General features: G+C 46.6%; 1 protein-coding gene across 7 annotated transcripts in view; it reads left to right on the top strand.

Annotated features, from left to right (window-relative positions):
- The window catches only part of TLE3 (TLE family member 3, transcriptional corepressor), a 103,353-nt gene that overhangs the window by 16,059 nt on the left and 66,419 nt on the right, over positions 1–20,875 (top strand). For all 7 annotated transcript variants that reach the window (XM_069222945.1, XM_069222943.1, XM_069222942.1 and 4 more), the window contains exons 2-4: positions 229–329; positions 8,287–8,350; positions 8,786–8,830. In XM_069222945.1, the coding sequence (XP_069079046.1) occupies positions 229–329; positions 8,287–8,350; positions 8,786–8,830 (210 nt within the window). The remainder of the gene's footprint in view (positions 1–228; positions 330–8,286; positions 8,351–8,785; positions 8,831–20,875) is intronic.

Genomic DNA, 20,875 nt, shown 5'->3' with positions numbered 1-20,875 from the left:
GAAACAGTAGTCTGCAAGCTGTAGTTTTGACGAAGTGCCTAAATCCATTGATGTAGCCGCATGTTCCAAGTATTTTATAAAAACCAAGGATATGTGCCACAAATATGTATGTTCATAAGTATTTAACCAATTTAGATGGATTTACCAAGGAAGGAAATGCTCGTTTTTTTCTGTTGCCATACTGTCCAACCCCCTCTCTTATTTTATTTTTTTGCCTTTCATTTGCAGGCTCCACTCCAGCCAGGTCAGCCGGGATTCAAATTCACTGTTGCCGAATCTTGCGACCGAATCAAGGATGAGTTTCAGTTCCTACAGGCCCAGTACCACAGGTAACCCATACTATATCACTCCCTCTCCATTCCTTCTTCACACAGCTAATCCCCATTGTGCTCTTCAGTTCCTCCCTACCCCGTCCGCGCGTCCATCTTTCACTCTAGCACTCCAGGCAACTGGACCTCTTCTTTCCAGTGAAGTTAAGTGCACAGGTAGGATTCCTGTGTGACTTTTGAGTTCCGGGGTAGTGAGTATTCCTTCTCCTTGTTTGCTAAAGGCATGGCTAATCCGTGTGTTCAGATACACTCTCTGGTCCTGGAGGGGGGAGTACAGTTGTCCTTGCTCCTCTTGCAAGAGTAAATATGCTCTCATCCAAAACATAGTGGGAGCAGTGATGCCCTTCCACTTTGAAGAAGTACTGATGCTCACCGCGTCCAACCTGTGGTGTCCTTCAACCATGTGATACTAACGCAGCTCCTCCTCCTGCCCTCCCTGAAGCTTTCTGGTGGGTCTCAGCTACTTGGAGGCTGCGTATAACCCCACTCTATTCTGGGAGTACTGCTGCCCTTCCAACCCCACCCTTTCTATTATTGGAATGTTTACGGACCATCTAAAAGCCTTCATACTTTGGGGACATCCTTGAATGGACCTTGTAGATACTGGTTCAAATGGGCTCTCACTAAAGTAGGGAGAGTGCACTCTATAGTTTTTTTTTTTTACTTCCATATGTCATTTCAATTTGAGTAACGTGATTTCATCATCCTTCCGAAGACCTTGAGTTAGGTAAGAGCAGGCTCCCTGTTTTTTCAGTATTATTTAGAGATTGATTATTTCAGATACATATTTGTAGGGCACACACCTTAGCAGACGACATTACATGAGAGCCTAGAGAGTTAAGTCTTGTTCTGGCCTAATGTACGCAGACTGCTAAGCCGAGTAATGATGTTTTACTTGGAAATTCTTTAAGTAGCCCCTTGGGGCCATCTGGGAAGTTGCATGATGGGGTTCTTCACTTGGGAAGCCAGCCTAGTGGATGCTGCTCGTCAGCAGGGCTCTGACGGGAAACCAGCTGGATGCTGGTGACTTAAGTGTCCTTTTGGATGAGATAACCTTGGGTCAGACAAGAAGATTCAAAGTGGAAGATTTGGCTAGTGCGCTGCACACCTCATCTCTTCTTTTTTGGCTCTTGAAAAATGGTGTCGCCCAGTTACTACAGGAAGGAATGTATTTTTTTTCTTTGTCCCAAACTCACTGTTTGATGCCAATTTGAATTTGACATAGAAGAGTGCCATGAGGGTATTTCAGATTTATTATGCCGCCTAACTACCTCGCCAGATTAATCTTGGTCCTAACCACGTAGACATTCAGCAAAACGTGCACAGAGAGGGTGCCAGTTCCTGTACAATGAGCCAAAGAACTCGCGCTTCACAACACTGACGAGGCCTAAATAGCCTGGTCAGAATTGCTGGTGTTGCCATTCACAGGAGGACCTATCTTTTCAGCTGGAGTTGTGCTGTTTACTTTGGAGCAGCACCAAGCCTGATTTGCAAATGTCTGGTCCCTAACTGAGGTGGTAGGTTGGGCAAAAAAAAATATGGATTGTAAAACAGCCCCGGTTCATCTGTATCTACGTTTAATTACTTGAGAAGGTCAGCAGTTTGCAAATGCCAGACATTGAACTGAATGTCTGGCTACAATGGCAAAGGATGAGCTCGGGTCACTGCCTGCAAACATCTCTCCTGCTCTCAATTGGCGAATGGGAAGGGCTTGTTGCCACCAGTGAATTGGGGACCACGAGAGGCGACCCAGCCTGGATGTTTGAGGCACTTTGCTTACCTTCTTGATCACAGGTCTTGGTGCCTGCCTACACGAGTATTTCGAGGATTATAATGTCCAGTGTGTGTATGTCTGTTCTCTCATAAGCATTTATGTCCTCTCATCGCCTTTCCTTTGAGCAAAAGCGCTACCCCATTGTGAAAAAAGGTTACTCGTATGAGATTGGTTATGCTGTCATGCCTCTCTTTCTTCTGCCTGGTACTTCGAGTATTGGTGGCCTCGCCCCCCTCCTCTTCAGGTATGAGCAATAATCCTTTCACTTCCCTCACCCTCTTGCTCGTGAGGATGTGGGTGGATAGTGCCGTCTCCTCTTGACGTCATCACCTTGCTTTTATGCAAGCATGAGCCCATACGTCTCTCCCTTATGCTGTCCTGTTAACACTTTGCTCCTTGATTTGTACTTAAAGTGGTCAGCTCTGGTCCTTTGAACACCGAGGATTCCTATAAAATTCCCATGCAGTTCAGTCTCGCTCTTTGCTCCAAAACGAGGTTATTTAATGGACCTGGCAGACAATAACAGTATCCCTGTGGGCTTGTTAGAGAGAGGTGATGGTTTTACATATGGAGATATGGACAGACTTCATGTTGTCTTTAGCAGCAGACTGGGTGGCCTGGTAGTCCTTATCTGCATTGAGGTGGATGGACGGGCACCATTGGACCATGGAGAAGGAAAGGTCATTTGTTAAAGGGAAGTTTACATACTGGGTGGACCTGGACGTCTTTATATGCATACAATTGACAGAGTAGGCGGGCCAACAGTACATCCCTCTCAGGAGGGAATAGTTGATTAGATTGACATAGGCTTCCTCATTTTCTAGAAAATAGATACGGCAGACTTGAGGTTCATCGAATAGAAACTGATTTACAGGATAAGTGTCACTTTCTTTTTCTGTAAGGGAGTGGCAGACTACAGTAGACAGAGGGCCACAGGTAGGCTTTGTCATTGTTGAGATGTTTGAAACCATGTTTTTTTGTTTACAGTCACTAAACGCACAAAGAAGGCAGAGTTGTAGACCTAAAAAAATATCCTGAATTGTTCAAATAGTTAATGCTGGAAATCCTTTTATGAATAGCTTGTTGCACAACGATGAAGCAAGTTGCAAAAAGCTGTCTCTCCCTACCTGCTCATATGATCTCAAATCGCAAGAAAATCACCAGAACACTGCTGAGTAGGTACCGATGAGGGGGTTATAATAGTATACATTTCCTCTCGCCCTAGAATGGTTGGTCAGGAGAGTGAAAAGGTGGATAAACCCCAGTCCCTTTCCTTGACCAGCAGAGTATCAATGAACACGCATTGTGTTTCCTACTGTTTTTTTATTTTTATTTATTTATTTTAATTCCTGCTTCTTCCTTTAGTTCTCCCTTTGTGTTTCTTGTGTATTCATTTTTTTTTTTTTTTACATATTTAGTAAAACCAAGCTATTTTTTTAAATAAATGGAATAATGTCCTCTCTTTAATGTACATGTAAAACTACATTAAATGTATACTTTGCTTTGCAACATATCCATTAGTGGAAATGACCTTTGGAGTCTTGAGGGCTATGTGGTTCAAGTTAATCCCTTATTCTAAAACGAGTGATGTGATTATCTAAATGGTGAACGAAGAATTTAGAATGAGATCCTAATCTGAAGGAGACTCACCTGTTACTGCTTCACACTTACTCACCGAGATGTTGTTAGCTTAATGTGTTTACTACATCAGAACCTGTCCTGCTGCTCACCGTACAGCTAGTTTTCATCCAGTGACTCTTAGCCCACCCGTGATGGGTGGCTTGCAGATTGTGCCCAGTAGTCATGGAAGAAGGTCTCCAAGCAACTGCATGTTGGCGGTTTGCTCCAGCTTGTCTGTGAAGTCCAGCATAGTCCAGGGTTAACTTTACATTTCCTAAACCGGGCCAACGGGGCATATAGCCTGGTTAAGAGGTCCAGGGAACAATGGCTGGGATGTTAATCTCAGGCCAGCTGTCTGTTGAGCAGTGACGTGCAGTATATTGACTGTCCCAAAATATTTCACTAAGTTTAAACAACGTTTACAGGTTGTATTCTACTCCAGCGTGGTGGCATACATTTCACATACCATGCTGGACTCTTGCAAACAAAACCCAAAACACGCAAGTATAAAAAAAAAGTGATGGATTGAATGCTTGAATTAATCTCAGCCACTGGTAATTACTCTGGGCCCCATCCCAGTCCATCTTTTACACAGCATGCCACCTCAGTTTGGACCCAGTTATGTGCATTTTAGTCTCAAACCTACTCTGGGAACAGTCCAGTCTGAACTGCCAAGCCAGATCCTCCCTGAACCGAAACACAAGCAACCCAGGAATGATTTTGGGCTGGACTGTTCCCACTAGAACACGGTGAAGACTGATTTGCATAGGTCTGTGTCCAAACTGAGGTTGCCTGATGGGCAAAAAATGATGGTTTGGGATGCGGCCCAGAGCGATTGACAGTGGCTGAAATTAATTCAAGAATTCTGTCCATCGGCTTGTTCCAATTGATGCCCTAAATCTGACTGGTATGCGTAGACATAGGTCCCGTGCTCACTGTACCACTGGTATCGGGCTATACCTAACTGGCAAGCCCTTGTCGGGCGAAACCGTTCCTCGGTTCCTTGTGTTCCAGTTCAGGGAGGACCTGGGTTGGCTGTTCAGGCTGGACTGCTCCCATTAAAGGAGGGTCGAGACTAAGTGGGTAAAAGTTTATTGTTCAGTTACTTAAAACCATCACAATGTGGAAAATATTATAAAATACATTTGCAGCCTTGATAAGTCAGCATTTGCAGCCTTATTTACACATACTACTATTACTTATTTATATCTTCTTTCTTCATACATGCAAAAACACAATGTGATGACTCAATCAAGCGTTACACTACCCCACAACAGTTCGTTTGTTTCTTAAAAACATTACTCATCCTAATTACACATATAAAACATCTCTTGATACCATTGGATACCTAATATAAAACACTTAAGCTAAAACATTTCATTTTATACTTTCACCCAATCTTCCTAGTGCCCCACCTCTTTCTTATTATGTTGTAATAAGTATTGTCACTTCATGTTGTACTATGAACAGCACAGACCTAATTGACAGTACACCCTGTTGAGTCAGGTGTTTGTGCACAAATGTCTAAAAAGTGCTAAGTGCATAAGATTTAAATACTTAGACGAGGTCCTGTTCAGGGCTTTATCTTCTTCCTTCAAAAGTTACCAAAATGTTACAAATAACTAAGGATTTGGCACACTTCAATATACAACAGTTGTACTCTAACATTTCCTAATCCCTAGTGTGCAAACACAGGAGTCAGCCAGTAGCCTCCCAGTCACAATCAACTTGTGCCCAGAGATCTTAGTAAGATGCAAACATCTGAAAAGTGTGGCATGCGGTGTGGTGGTCCTGTTCAAAACTTTGCCCGCTTCCTTGAAAAATTACAGAAATCTTACGGATAACTGGGGATAAACCCCACTTAAACTTGCAACAACTGCACTCTGGCACTTTCTAATCCCTAGCATTCGGAACACGGAAGCCAACCAAAAGGGTCCTAATCGCCTCAGTTCCTTACAGACGAACACTATATGCAGTAAGGATTCAAATTTATACTCTAGTAATCTACAGTGCAAATCTTTAAAGCGGACATATTTGTAGGTTTTTAAGGGTACAATTTCACACCTCAGTCTGATTGGATATTTTTTCCAACCCACTTTCATGATACTAGATAGACAAGGCACCCTTCCAGGAGACTCCTAAAAAGTGCCACATAAATCGGCTTGAGCCTTTGTGGCCAGCTCCAGTCTATTTTCCTCTGTGGATCTCAAACTTGCGTTTTTTATTAGCATATTAGCTTGTTGCCTTAGAGGAAGATCTATGGTATTAGTTTAATTGACTCTCACAGCAGAAATAGATTTGTTGGCATATTCCATCCATGCCGATTTGCTATTCTGCATGCTTTACCAGATCAAACTTCTCAACAAGCCAGGGGGAGCTGCGTTGAGCTTTGTGGAATAATTTCAAAAATGTAGTTTCCTCCATGATTGTTTGCCTACTTAAATTGAATTCTAATCGAATTTGAGAGGACTGTGATGCATCCCGGAGCTGCTATAATCATTTGTGGCATCGGCACTGTGCCTTATCTAGCCAGAAGTCAAGCCTACCTTTTAAAGATCAACCAGCCATATGCCAATGTTGGAATAAGCTTCACATCTTTTACTCTGCAGATGGCAGTCAAATCTGTGCCTGACTTTTGTTTCAAGAGTTTCTGAAAACGAATAACCATAGCTACCGCCATTCATTTAATGGACTCAAGTTGAGCATGGTGTGAACCTTTCAAATTAAAATAGACACCTAAATGTATACAGCTGAAAACTGGCTCCATTTTTGGCCTGGTCCAATACAAAGCAACTTTTCCTGACTTTCTTTCTCCAAAGACACTCGTTTTAGTCTTGGAGACATTAATGGAAATTGAAATCATATTTTCATTGCAGTAATGTGACATGGTATGCAGCAATCATTGCATGCCAACTGCAGTGTGATCAAAGAGAATAGTGTTGTCAGCGTACTGTAAACATTGCAAATGTACCCCAGTTAACTTGGGTGGGAAAACATTGACTCCCTCTGGAGCACTATTAAGGTCTGCCAAATATAGATTAAATAGCAAAGGGGCCAATATACAACCCTGTTTCAGCCTTTGAGTGGTCCAGATTTTTTACGTCGCACTATTTTCCAAGACCTTAACTCTTACCCAGGTTTTAACATACAAACTCATGATTGCTCACAACAGTGCAGATGGCATACCCCAGTTATAAAGCTTTTGCCACAACCTTTCCCTGTCTACTTTATCGAAAGCGGTCCTATCGATAAAGCCGGAGCTTGCTTTTGATTCACTGTCTCGATCAATGTGGAGAGGCACCCCAATTATCCTTTGTACTGCTCCCCTGTCTAAACCTTGTCTGTGTATGCGGGATGAGTGAGTTGGTAGTAGCCCATTTTTCAAGTTCAGCTTCAAGTTCAGCTTTAAGTATTTTTGCATAACATTTCCCGGCTGCATGAAGAAGGGCTATTAGACGAAAATTAGCTGGCTGATGAAGAGAGCCCTTTTTATGAATTGGAGATAATATTGAACCTCTCCAACTATCTGGAACATCATTTGTAATGAGACATTGATTGTATAGTGGACATAAAAGGTGTATCCACGCTTCCTGAGAAACTTTGAATAGCTTGGCTGGCAGCCCGTTAGGACCGGAGGTGCCTGTAGGAAGTTGAGACTCATTTGCATATAGCTGGGTCAAAACTGAGGTGGCATGGTGTGCAAAATAACGATGGATTGTGATGCCCTAAGTACTTACCAGTGGCTGAGATTATTTTAAGCATTCTGTCCATCACCTTTTTGTGGTGGGAGGACTGTTGCAAGTGCCATTTCCTAGCTGTTTTTATTCATTATTCATCTAGCGTGGAACCGCTCTGGGATATCTTGGGTTTGGTCTCACATGTTGGCAGTATCAGCAAATATACATGAATGTCTCATTAATTGTATGCCCATGAATCATGGTCTTGAGTCTTCAATGCTCGGATCCTCCCGGTGGCCGTGCTTCTGACCACCAGTGGTTTCCTGTTTACTGGGTGCAAGGCGACCGTCCACATCCTAAGGAGACTAGCTTAAAGGCCAAAAATGATTAATGCAAAGCATAAGCCCAAAGATATGTGACCTGAGTTCAGAGCCTATTTTCCCAAATTAATACTCCGACATGGAAACATGAGTTGTTTGCACAGCTAATATGGTTTTCCTAAGCTAGAAGTTAGGGTAAAGGTCTGTGAATAACATGCAGTTTGAAATGTTTCAGCCTGTGACGATGCAGTATGAATTGAAATAAGATTGCCTTCTTGGTAACTTGTGGGCTTTTATCTTTCAGTATTCGAAATAAATGCACTTTGAAGTTACTGTCGAAAAATATAATCAAAGTATTTGGGAATTCTATAATTTGAGATCTAAAAAGGTGCAGGTTCCTTTTGTAGTAGACATGATCTGCAGTGTGCTCTTTTTGTTATTTATCCTGGACCAGCCCCTTTCTAACACCTTCTGTGGTGGCAGCATAAAAGGTTGTAAACTGGGGTTGTTTTAAAATGATGCTTCACACAGGATCGTTGTAAACCACCTGTTTTGTTCTCTTTCAGTCTTAAAGTAGAGTATGATAAACTTGCGAACGAGAAGACCGAAATGCAGCGTCACTACGTGATGGTAGGTGGTGTATAAATGTACCGTCATAAGTGCACCAACATTAGAGGGGTACTTAAAGTGCACCACGTACTCCCTGACCCACAGATATCAAGTAGGGGTATGCATGGACGTTCCTGTACGGGAAGGGGAATTTATGTGGTTAGTGGTAATGCCCCTTTACCGCACTTTATGCCATGCTCATGCTTTAGGGAGTCACGGCAACAGGGGGTTCCCTTGGTAATACCACGTGTGCAGCGCACAGCCCATCTGTTTTCTTTCCCTTCACAATTCCCGTCGCACCTCCAACCCGCTGCCCATGCTGAAGACCCCCCGAGTCATCTCGAGTAGCGGCTCCTCCAGTCCGCCCTCATTTTCCGCCATCTTTTCTGTGGTAGCTTCAGAATTTGTGTTTTATCTCTTGCTGCACCCCTGACTTCTGCTTTCTGTCCTTTTCAGTATTACGAGATGTCGTATGGATTGAACATCGAAATGCACAAGCAGGTGAGAGCCTCCGTCTTTGATTCAATTTTCAGCCCTCCTCCCGGGGTGGATAAGTGCCTTTGATATCGGGTGGACGTATATGTGGGTTGTTACGTTGTAGCAGTGTGCCTGCGGTAGGACCAGTCCTCCCAATTGTGGATGGATGCCTTGCACAACAAAAGAACGGTCTCTGGGGTCATAGGCATGTATTGGTGTGAGGTGTTGGTTTGCTCCCTGGGACCTGAAACACGGTGTACCCGTGTCCCGGTTGCTCTGGGACCCAGAAGTAGCCCTGATACGTCTTCAAGTGCAGTTCAAACAAGCCCTCTTCTGTAGTAGATGCCTTGAAAGACGAGGAGACTATCGCCTACCTTAACCCCTGAAGAAAATATACATTGTCTAAAACGTTACCGGACACAGGAGAAAGCTAATAAAATATTAAAATACTTCAGGAGCTCCTACAGTTCCCACCACGAGCACTACTTACAGTTAGCAGGACGTCATTAGTGTCCATCTCATAACTGTGCCACGCGTACAAAAACTGGATGCTCAGCAGAGCATTATGTCTGTCTTGGGAGAAGCGGCGCCTATCAGGGAGTGTGCCACATTGAAGGCAATGTTTTTAAATCATGTGAAAGGACATTCCTGGCATCATGCCAGCTAAAAGCCCGTCTCCGTTTTTGGCCTGCTAATGTGAGGCCTTGAACATCAGCTTGGCAGGGGAGAACCTCCAATATGCCACGCTACTGCTCACTCCACATACCGTGTGATACTTTTACTCAACCAGAAAGGATGATGTTGTTCTCTCTGAGAAGTTGTGTGTCACACTGTGATTGGTGCAGGTTACTTTTTATACATGATCAGGCCTTGGCCAGCCAGACAATTAATTAGGTGACACATTGTCACGTGATAACTCTTTCCCAGTTTGTAAAGCGCCATTGTGATGACACATTTGAGATTGTATAATTATTTACGTAACCCGAACCCTACCAGAGAAGGAGAGAGAGAGAGAGAGAGAGAGTGTGTGTGTGTGGCGCCATTTCCATACCTCCTTTTTTTTTTTTTTACAATTTTTTTAAAAAAATTGTTTTATTGAATTTTGTATGAAACAATTAAACAAATAACACAGCAGTGTGATCCAGAAATACATATTATATTTCACCATTGGTACGGCGTCCCGAGTACTGGCTTTTGTCAACTCCCAAAAAAAATATGTACAATAGATTGTGAGGCATAGAAAGGGAGTTTTACATAGCATGTCATAATAATCCATCCAGGACAACTCTTCAGCACACGAGCATTCATAATCCACCCCCACAGAATTCACTTGGTTGCCATGGATGGCAGATGCTGGTGGAGTCCACAGGAGGCCTCTACTGTTCTGTGTCTAACCCTCTGGAGGAGCCATCATCAACAGTAAAGTTATTAGGAACCAGGCCCCATGTCATAATCTCTGCCTCAGCTTTTTCATCCTTGTGGGTGAGGCACATATGGGCTTCCTCCGCTGCTCCCCATTCACGGACATACCATAACCATGAGCTCAGTTGCAGTATCCTCACACTCATCCACCCACTGGCTACTCTCCACTTTGCTAGCAGAAGGGCAAGCTGGACTCCCAGCAGGCTAACAGTGGATGGGGAACCTCCACTCCCATTGGCTTTTTACGATGGGCACCATCTCCCACCAAAGTCTCTGAATGTCGGCGCATGCCCATGCCAGATGAATAAATGAGACCCCGCTTTCCGCACCTCTCACGCAACCAGCATCTCTCTTGGGATCCATCTTAATCAGCTGCCTGGTGTCACATAGGTGTGATGCTAGAAATTAAAGTGTAGCAGTTTACATCTGTGGTTACAGGATACTCACCTCACCAATCCACAAGTCTGGGTCCAGTCTACATCCACTATAGGTTCCCCTAAATTTTCATTCAAGACCTTACAGGCTGCAAATGGCCGATCTTCTGTATCCCCTCGGATCGCATTATAGAACAGAGTGATAAGGTGTGTCTACCACCACCACCCCACTCCCCCCTGAAGCACTCACTTTGGATCAATCCACCCAGTACTTTTGAAGGCTGTGGTGGCATAGGGAATGAGACCCAGGTGTCCTTGGCAGTATTCTCTAGTTTGGCATAGTGGAGAAAGTGTCCCGGCCCGGTCCCACACCAAACATTTCCTGTGCTTCCTGAAAGGTGAAAAAAAACCTCTCCTGGGTAGAAATCCCCACCCCCCCCTCACCCGGGTTGCAGCCTCCCGCTCTCCATTGCTCCATGGTCATATCATTGCCTGTCACGCGGAATGGTGCTAAATCCCACAGTGTGAGTTCCCTCTTGAAGGGTGCTCTTTGCAATACTTTAGTAACTACTGCTTTTCAAATCGCTGCTGTTTTTCACCAGAAATGGGACTGGATATTCAGAGCGCCCTCCTTTCATTAGTATCTATGCCAGTGTGTCCTCCATGATCATGCCATTGTCTAATTTCTTCTCCCCGTTGTCTGAGGTCGCCAGCCATTTTGCTGCATGCTGTAATGTGTCCGCATAATAATAATAATAGCGTATACCTGGGAGGGCCAACCTTCTTAACCCTCCCCCTCTCCCCCCCCCCCCTCTCCCTCCCCTCTCTAACAAATCTTCAGCCTTTGGATGACTCCCTCTAAGCATGTTGACCGTATTTTACAAATAATTTTCACGTCTGAATTGAGCATAGTTGTGGGTCTGTATGATGAGGTATCTGCCAGGTCCCCTTCCGGTTTCGGCATGAGACAAACACTATGCCCTCCGTCTTAGAAGGTGGTAACATACCATATTTTTTTCCCCACCTCTCGGAAGACCTTAACCAATTTCTCTTTTAAGGTTGTGGAATAGACATGATAAAGTTCTACTGTGAACCTGTCCGCCCCAGGGAGCTTTAGATCTATTGAGCGCTTCAATAGTCTCACCCAGTTCCTCCACTGTGATTTCCCTCTCTGGTTCCTAGTCAAGATCTGGTGCAAGCACGGACACACCCATTCTGTTCAAGTAACTTTCTATCTCCCCCACAGGACCCACGTCCCTAGCCCGGATACACCATTTTAAAGTGTTGCACGAAAGCATCTAGTATGACTGCCCGAGCAGTTACCAAGGCGCCCGCAGGTGTGCAAATATGAAGGAAAGGTGACATTTCCTGCTCACGGTGTAATATTCAGGCTAGCATCCTACAGGACTTAGCGTCAGCGTCTCCACAGAGAAGGAGACGCTGACGATAGGTACATAGGGTGCATTTATCTAATATGTCCCAGAGTATCTCCCTTCGGAGCCTGAGTTCCCCCCACTCAAGCTTCCGGGATAGTCACATCAGAACGCTGTATCTCTGGGTGTTTCTCCCGGTCCTTTCTTTACCCCTCCCCCCAGATAAGCTCCCCTCATTACTGCCTTGAGGGTCCCCCAAGTCAATGACTTGGTAGTGGCAATGCCCAGTTAATCTCTAAGTGATCTGCAAGGGAGGTTGCCAGCTCCCCCTGGCATGCCGCATCTGTCAGGAAATCTGGGGGCATGCGCCAATGATGTTCACGATGCGGGCCATCCACCCATCTTATGCGTATCACCACCGGGGCATGGTCCGATGGGTATCTCCAGTCGGCTATAAGTGTTGTGAGTAATGGAGTGACATGTGTATTCCCTACCCTCTGGATGCAGAGTCCGCCATCCACCATCGAACCCCAAATTATGCATGACCCTGGCAAGTGACCTTGTTATCAGGGGTTTAGTCACTTGTTTGGGGGGATAACTATCTCCCTCGCCATCCAAAATACAATTATAGCCGCCAGCCCATATTATTGGGTGCCCCACACTATCCTCCAGTAGTTCTTGCATCCAGCCCAAAAAAATTCCAGCAAACGTTAACGTCCCTCTACATCCTCCTCACAGTATGTATGTTTGAATGGGACCCTGGGAGCAATCCAGATGACTACTCCTGTAGCATACATGGAGTAAGTAGCTGTGAACAGTTGTCCCCTCCATTTTTTACCCAGTTTACGTGCCTCTTCCTCCATGAGATCAATTTATTGGAGGCATGCTATCTGTGCACCTTGACACTTCAGGTTTGGGTGGACCCTCTATCTTTTAGTATATTGTCTCAGGCCTCATACATTCCAAGTCATAATATGATCACAATCAGCCATATTGTACCTGGTCTCCTCCCTATGGGTCCCAGTCATTAGTCCCCTCTGACCCATCATCCCAGTATATTTGCTTCAACAACGATAACAATTTGTGGACATATTTAACGCACTGCAGTAATAACATAACCCCCACCCCGTAGGCGGTGACTCTGAACAACACATATCCTTTAACACTTCTACCCAGGATTGACAGCATAACCTCAACAATCCATACTGTAGATTCATAATAGTCTTAACGGTTGCAACACACAGCCTAAACCATAATCCCAACTAATCCCTACCACAAATGTGGAGGCAGCTTCCCCCCCACCCTATAAGGGATATTATGCTGCATCAGTAAGTATGAAAAGGATAAGTACATTCTTGTTGAGCATCTTACCATCAGTGTTGAAAATGATAAGTGTTACTTAGTGCGCATGCCTTTTCGTCCCAACCTCTTCCCCAAGTACCGCTTCTAAATGAATCCCCCCTCGAGCATGCAGAAATCAAGGTAGTATTTGGAGAGGTGCATATTGAACATTCAATGCATATCGTCCACATAACTCTGGGCATAGCATCTCCTGATGTTCTACCCAACCCCAGACCCTCAGTCTGTTTGTCATCTCTCATCTCGGGGGCAGGGGACACCACAACCATAGTGCCATCCTCTTCTCTGGGGGAGCTTCCCCCCCAGCCCAAATTGTGGCCTACTGTTCAGGTGTTCTCCTGGCAGAGCTCAGGCCGCCAGATGCCCCCCCCCCCCCGCTCCTGTCTGATCCATGCTGGGGTACTTTGTCTCATATTTCAAGTCAACGCCACACTTCCTCCGGGGTATCAAAGAAGTGGGATTTACCCCTCCTGGGATGACCTTCAAGCACGCAGAATATAGCAGCATCGATTGCACTCCCATTGAGCGCAACTTGGCTTTTACCTCTAGGAATCCCCTTCTGAATCCCTGCACTTTATTAGTATAGTCCGGGAAGACAGAAATTTTGTGTTTTTCAAATTGGGCATTGTTCGTTTCTCGGGCTGCCTGGAGTACACTGACCCGATCCCTGTAATTGAGGATTCGTGGTATTAAGGCATGCAAGGGTGCACTAGAGCACTGTGGGCCCTCTCAATCGTAAGTGGTACTCCTGTGGGTTGGAGTACATCCCTTATTCTCTCCACAAATGCTTCTGTGGCTGTGCCCTCCGCTCTTTCCGGGAACCCAACAAGTCTGATGTTATTACAGTGGGACCTGCACTTAGCGCAGAGGTCTCCAAACTTTTTTATGCCGCCCCCCCTCAGAATTTTTCAAAATTATTTTATAAACATGCCAATGTTTAAATATGCCTAAACCTATTTAAACATTGCAGTTAAGTACTGTTACCTTTTTAAAACTGCAATAACATGCTTCTGCTTAAAACAAAGGCCTGTTATCTGTATAATGTTTATTTTGTCCAGAGTCTTGGGGCCCCCCCCTGGGATCAGTTGAGGCCCCCCTAGGGGGGCCTGCCCCCCAGTTTGAAGACCTCTGCCTTAGCGTCTTCAACTCGTGCCTCCAATGTTCCATTCCTTAACCCCTTCTGTTCCTTGGACGAGATGATCTCGTCCAAGGCTACAGTTCCCCTGTGCCTTGGACAAGATCATCTCGTCCTCGGCACAGTGGAAGTTGGGGGCGCGCCCCCGTGCACCCCCCTTCCCCCCCCAAGTCGGGATGGAAGGGGAAGACCTTCCCCTTCCACCCCTGATCCCCCCCCCCCCCCCCCACCCCACCCCCTGTGACGTCAGCGCGCGAGCGCTGATTTGTCACAGGGGCCTCCCTAGTGCGATTGAAAAAGAAATGCAAAAGCATTTCTTTTTCAATCACTTGGGAGGCACGGAGGGGCTTCAAAGGGAAGGAAAAGTATTTCCTTCCCTTTGAAGTCCCTCCGAGGGTTTCAAAAGCCGGATTGCTTGCAATCCGGCTTTTGAAACCCCACTAGACACCAGGGATTTTTTTTATTTTTATTGAAACACACAAAAGGGAGCGACCCCTTGGGCAAGGGTCGCTCCCAGGGGGGGCATTTTTTTGAGAAGGCCTTTTCTGCCCCCCCTTAGGCAAGGGTCGCTCCCCTTGGGGGAAAATTATATTTTGGCCATTTCTGCCCCCCTTGGGGGCAGATTGGCCTATTTTGATGAGGCCAATCTGCCCCCAAGGGGGGTAGAAACCACTAGACACCAGGGAATTTTTTCTTTGCGTGAATTTCACGCAAAGGGAGCGACCCCTTAGGCAAGGGTCGCTCCCTGGGGGGAGGGCAATTTATTTTAGGCCATTTCTGCCCCCCAGGGGGGGCAGAAACCTCTAGGCGCCAGGGCAATTTTTTTTTTTTTTTTTTTTTTTTTTGTTGTTGTTTCTTTTTTTAGAGATGGGGAGCGACCCATCAGGCAAGGGTCGCTCCCCTGGGGGTCAAATTGTATTTAGACCATTTCTGCCCCTCTGGGGGCAGATTGGCCGATTTTAGGTCAATCTGCCCCCAAGGGGGCAGAAACCACTAGGCACCGGGGATTTGTTTTGTGGCGCCAATGTCACGCAGGGGGAGCGACCCCGTAGGCAAGGGTCGCTCCCGGGTGGGGTGGGGGTTGGGGGGGGCAAATTTATTTTAGGCCATTTCTGCCCCCCCGGGGGCAGATCGGCCTAATATTAGGCTGATCTGCCCCCGGGGCGGGGGGGGGCAGAAACCTCTAGGCGCCAGGGCAATTTTTTTTTTGTTTGTTTGTTCGTTTTTTTAGAGATGAGGAGCGACCCATCAGGCAAGGGTCGCTCCGCTGGGGGGCAAATTGTATTTAGGCCATTTCTGCCCCCCTGGGGGCAGATTAGCCGATTTTAGGTCAATCTGCCCCCAAGGGGGCAGAAACCACTAGGCACCGGGGATTTGTTTTTTGGCGCCAATGTCACGCAGGGGGAGCGACCCCGTAGGCAAGGGTCGCTCCCGGGGGGGGGTGGGGGCCAGGGGGGGACACATTTTTTTTAGGCCATTTCTGCCCCCCCTGGGGGCAGATCGGCCTATTATTAGGCCGAACTGCCCCCAGGGGGGGGCAGAACCCTCAGGGCACCAGGGCAAATTTTTTTGTTGTGTGTTTTTTTTTTTTTTTTTTTTTTTTTTTTTTTTCGAGATGGGGAGCGACCCATCAGGCAAGGGTCGCTCCCCTGGGGGGCAAATTGTATTTAGGCCATTTCTGCCCCCCTTGGGGGCAGATTGGCCGATTTTAGGTCAATCTGCCCCCAAGGGGGCAGAAACCACTAGGCACCGGGGATTTGTTTTTTGGCGCCAATGTCACGCAGGGGGAGCGACCCCTTAGGCAAGGGTCGCTCCCGGGGGGGGGTGGGGGCTGGGGGGGGCAAATTTATTTTAGGCCATTTCTGCCCCCCCCTGGGGGCAGATCGGCCTATTATTAGGCCGAACTGCCTCCAGGGGGGGGCAGAACCCTCTAGGCACCAGGGATTTTTTTTTTGTTGTGTTGTTTTTTTTTTGTTTGTTTGTTTTTTTCGAGATGGGGAGCGACCCATCAGGCAAGGGTCGCTCCCCTGGGGGGCAAATTGTATTTAGGCCATTTCTGCCCCCCTTGGGGGCAGATTGGCCGATTTTAGGTCAATCTGCCCCCAAGGGGGCAGAAACCACTAGGCACCTGGGATTTGTTTTTTGGCGCCAATGTCACGCAGGGGGAGCGACCCCTTAGGCAAGGGTCGCTCCCGGGGGGGTGTGGGGGCTGGGGGGGGCAAATTTATTTTAGGGCATTTCTGCCTCCCCCCTCCCGGGGCCGGCTGAGCTAGAGGCCAAACTCCACAGGTAGGCACTTTGCAAAAAACACCTCTGTTTTCTGTGAAAAAATATGTTCTGTCCACGTTGTGTTTTGGGCGCTAGGCCTACCCACAGAAGTGAGGTACCATTTTTATTGAGAGACTTAGGGGAACGCTGGGTGGAAGGAAATTTGTGGCTCCTCTCAGATTCCAGAACTTTCTGCCACAGAAATGTGAGGAACATGTGTTTTTTTAGCCACATTTTGAGGTTTGCAAAGGATTCTGGGTAACAGAACCTGGTCCGAGCCCCGCAAGTGACCCCATCTTGGATTCCCCTAAGTCTCTAGTTTTCAGAAATGCACAGGTTTGGTAGGTTTCCCTAGGTGCCGGGTGAGCTACAGGCCAAAATCCACAGGTAGGCACTGTTTTCTTTCAAAAAATGGGATGTGTCCACGTTGCGTTTTGGGGCGTTTCCTGTTGCGGGCGCTAGGCCTACCCACGCAAGTGAGGTATCATTTTTATCAGGAGACTTGGGGGAACGCTGGGTGGAAGGAAATTTGTAGCTCCTCTCAGATTCCAGAACTTTCTGCCACAGAAATGTGAGGGACATGTGTTTTTTTAGCCAAATTTTGAGGTTTGAAAAGGATTCTGGGTAACAGAACCTGGTCCGAGCCCCGCAAGTCACCCATCCTTGGATTCCCCTAGGTCTCTAGTTTTCAGAAATGCACAGGTTTGGTAGGTTTCCCTAGGTGCCGGCTGAGCTAGAGGCCAAAATCTACGGGTAGGCACTTCGCAAATAACACCTCTGTTTTTTCCCAAAATTTAGGATGTGTCCACGTTGCGCTTTGGGGTGTTTCCTGTCGCCGGCGCTAGGCCTACCCACGCAAGTGAGGTATCATTTTTATCGGGAGACTTGGGGGAACGCTGGGTGGAAGGAAATTTGTAGCTCCTCTCAGATTCCAGAACTTTCTGCCACAGAAATGTGAGGAACATGTGTTTTTTTTAGCCAAATTTTGAGGTTTGCAAAGGATTCTGGGTAACAGAACATGGTCCGAGCCCCGCAAGTCACCCCTCCTTGGATTCCCCTAGGTCTCTAGTTTTCAGAAATGCACAGGTTTGGTAGGTTTCCCTAGGTGCTGGCTGAGCTAGAGGCCAAAATCTACAGGTAGGCACTTCGCAAAAAACAGCTCTGTTTTCTCCCAAACTTTAGGATGTGTCCACGTTGCGCTTTGGGGCGTTTCCTGTCGCGGGCGCTAGGCCTACCCACACAAGTGAGGTATCATTTTTATCGGGAGACTTTGGGGAACATAGATTAGCAAAACAAGTGCTATTGCCCCTTGTCTTTCTCTACATTTTTTCCTTCCAAATATAGGAGAGTGTGTAAAAAAGACATCTATTTGAGAAATTCCCTATCATTCACATGCTTGTATGGTCACCCCGGAATTCAGAGATGTGCAAATAACCACTGCTCCTCAGCACCTTATCTTGTGCCCTTTTTGGAAATGCAAAGGTTTTCTTGATAGCAATTTTTTACAGCTCAGTTATTGGCTCTGGGTTCCTCGGGTTCTTGATGAACCTACAAGCCCTATATATCCCCGCAACCAGAGGAGTCCAGCAGACGTAACAGTATATTGCTTTCCATAATCTGACATTGCAGGGAAAAGTTACAGAGTAAAACGTAGAGAAAAACTGATGTTTTTTTCACCTCAATTTCAATATTTTTCTTTTTCAGCTGTTATTTTCTGTAGGAAACCCTTGTAGGATCTACACAAATGACCCCTTGCTGATTTCAGAATTTTGTCTACTTTTCAGAAATGGTTAGGTTTCTGGGATCCAGCATTGGTTTCATGCCCATTCCTGTCACTGACTGGAAGGAGGCTGAAAGCACAAAAAATTGCAAAAATGGGGTATGCCCCAGTAAAATGCCAAAATTGTGTTGAAAAATTGGGTTTTCTGATTCAAGTCTGCCTGTTCCTGAAAGCTAGGAAGCTGCTGAGTTTAGCACTGCAAACCCTTTGTTGATGCCATTTTCAGGGGGAAATCCACAAGCCTTCTTCTGCAGCCACTTTTTCCAATTTTTTTGAAAAAAACGAAATTTTCACTGTATTTTGCCCAATTTCTTGGCCTCCTTCAAGGGAACCCACAAAGTCTGGGTACCTCTAGAATCCCTAGGATGTTGGAAAAAAAGGACGCAAATTTGGCTTGGTTAGCTTATGTGGACAAAAAGTTATGAGGGCCTAAGCGCGAACTGCCCCAAATAGGCAAAAAAAGGCCTGGCACAGGAGGGGGAAAAGGCCTGGCAGCGAAGGGGTTAAGGTGACCTCTGCTAGATGCTTTCTCAGGGTTACTATTTCAGACTGCAGCTCGGCTATGGTGCCCTGTCACCTGGACTTGTCCAGTACTTTATGGAGGTCAGCCCGGAGCAGGCTGACCTCTACGGCCACAGTCTCTATTTTACCTGCTGGTGCCACCCTGGATCCCTATATATAGCCACAAGCAGCTCAGTGCACAATAGGTCCTCAACAGCCATGTTCTGCTCTGGTTTCTTTGGCTGTCCAGCCTGCCTCGCCTGTTACTGCAGAAGGTGAGTCATGGTGGTGTATTGTTCCATAGTATTCCCCTGGAGGGGAGCAGTCTGTTTAGTTTTCCCCATGAGTGTACTTCCAGGGCTTCCCCTAGGCCAAAGACCTCCAGGCTACGTACTACGGGACTTACCAGCTCACCTTCGCAGTATCCACAATTTCCAGCTCCTGGTGTCAGTGGATAGGGTCTAACAGTACACAGGTTGGTGCAGCAACTGAAAGTTCAGTTAATCACCAAGAACCTTCCATAGTGAGTGGAGTTCCTGCCAAACAGCTCCAATCTGTCCTGCCAGTAGCCCCTCGGCACTGCAGTTAACAGGATGTTGTTTGAGGAGTTTTGCCGGGCTCTTTTATGATTCTCCCCCCACCCCACCAGGCACTAAGTGAATGTCAATCCTCCTGAGCAAACATGAAGTCCTTGGGCCATTAGTTTAAGTGACACTCTTTAACGTCCCCTACATGTGACCTCCGAATATGTGTCTGCCTCATAGTGAGGGAATTAATTGTGTGTATTGATGCTCACTTTGCTTCTCATTTGAAGCAGTACAGGAGGTGCCAGATGCCACCTCAGCAGCCTGATTCTGATGTCTAGTGTGGGGGACTCTACCTTTGGAGGGAAGGGTGAGGGGCACAAGTAAGGCCTCGGGTATTCCTGTTCTCCAACCACCCCCAGTCCAGCTCTGGTTCAGAATACAGGGCCAGTCGGCCCTTGAGTGGGCGGGTCCTTACTGGTGAGTCAAATGTCCCCCAACAGTCCTGGGGATAATTCTGCAGGCAGCACCTCGGGCACTGCTTCCACTGCTCCTCCATGGGTGTGAACTGGCGCTGGCTGAGCTATCTGCTTGTTTGGAGAGTGTTCCGCTCAACCTTGTTGGCCTATCTCCGCCTGCACCTCAGATGTCTTATGCGGCTCGCGTGCCCAGCCAAGGCCGCTCACCTTGTGTAATGGCTGCTGGGGCAAGACATCCTCCAGATCTCCAGTCTTAGTTTGCTGTTGTGTTCCTAATGGGTAGTGCAGGATGGCACGCTCTTTTTAGCTGGCCCCAATCTAGGGCCCTGGGTTCCGGCTCGAGCACCATGGCCCTAGCAGTCCGCTCCGATCTCCCCACCTGCATCCCAGGTGCTCGTAGACCCTGGGCTCCTCCCCCTCCTTTTTTTGTTTTGTTTTCCCCAGGGAAGCACAGCACGAGTGCACTTTACCAAGCTTTCTGTGTGCTGTGTTCCTTCTGAGCGGTATATGTCCCTAAGTTCCCACAGCATATTATCCTGTGTTCACTTATGGAAAGGTTGCTTTCGTTGAAATGTCCTCTCTGCCCTCTAAAATTACCTGCCTTCCTTCCCTTCTTCAAATTGTATACACCACATCCTTCCCACGCTATGAGATTTTCTTTCCTTATTTTGCCGACCCTCCTGAAATGATCCTGCTGCTGTCCTGCTTTTGTGTCTGTGTGGTTCTCCTGTTCCTAGTAGTTCAAGAGTAAATAAAGCAGTAGAGGTAAGACCTTAGTTAAAAAAAAAAAAAAAAACAGACCTAAAGAAATTTTTAGTGTATTTGTGGTGATGTAACTACAATAGCAGTTATAA

Source organism: Pleurodeles waltl, chromosome 3_1 (genome assembly GCF_031143425.1).
Source record: "Pleurodeles waltl isolate 20211129_DDA chromosome 3_1, aPleWal1.hap1.20221129, whole genome shotgun sequence".
NCBI classification, from domain to species: Eukaryota; Metazoa; Chordata; class Amphibia; order Caudata; family Salamandridae; genus Pleurodeles; species Pleurodeles waltl.
Note: the sequence above shows the minus strand (reverse complement) of the source record. Positions and strands in the feature narration are given on the sequence as shown.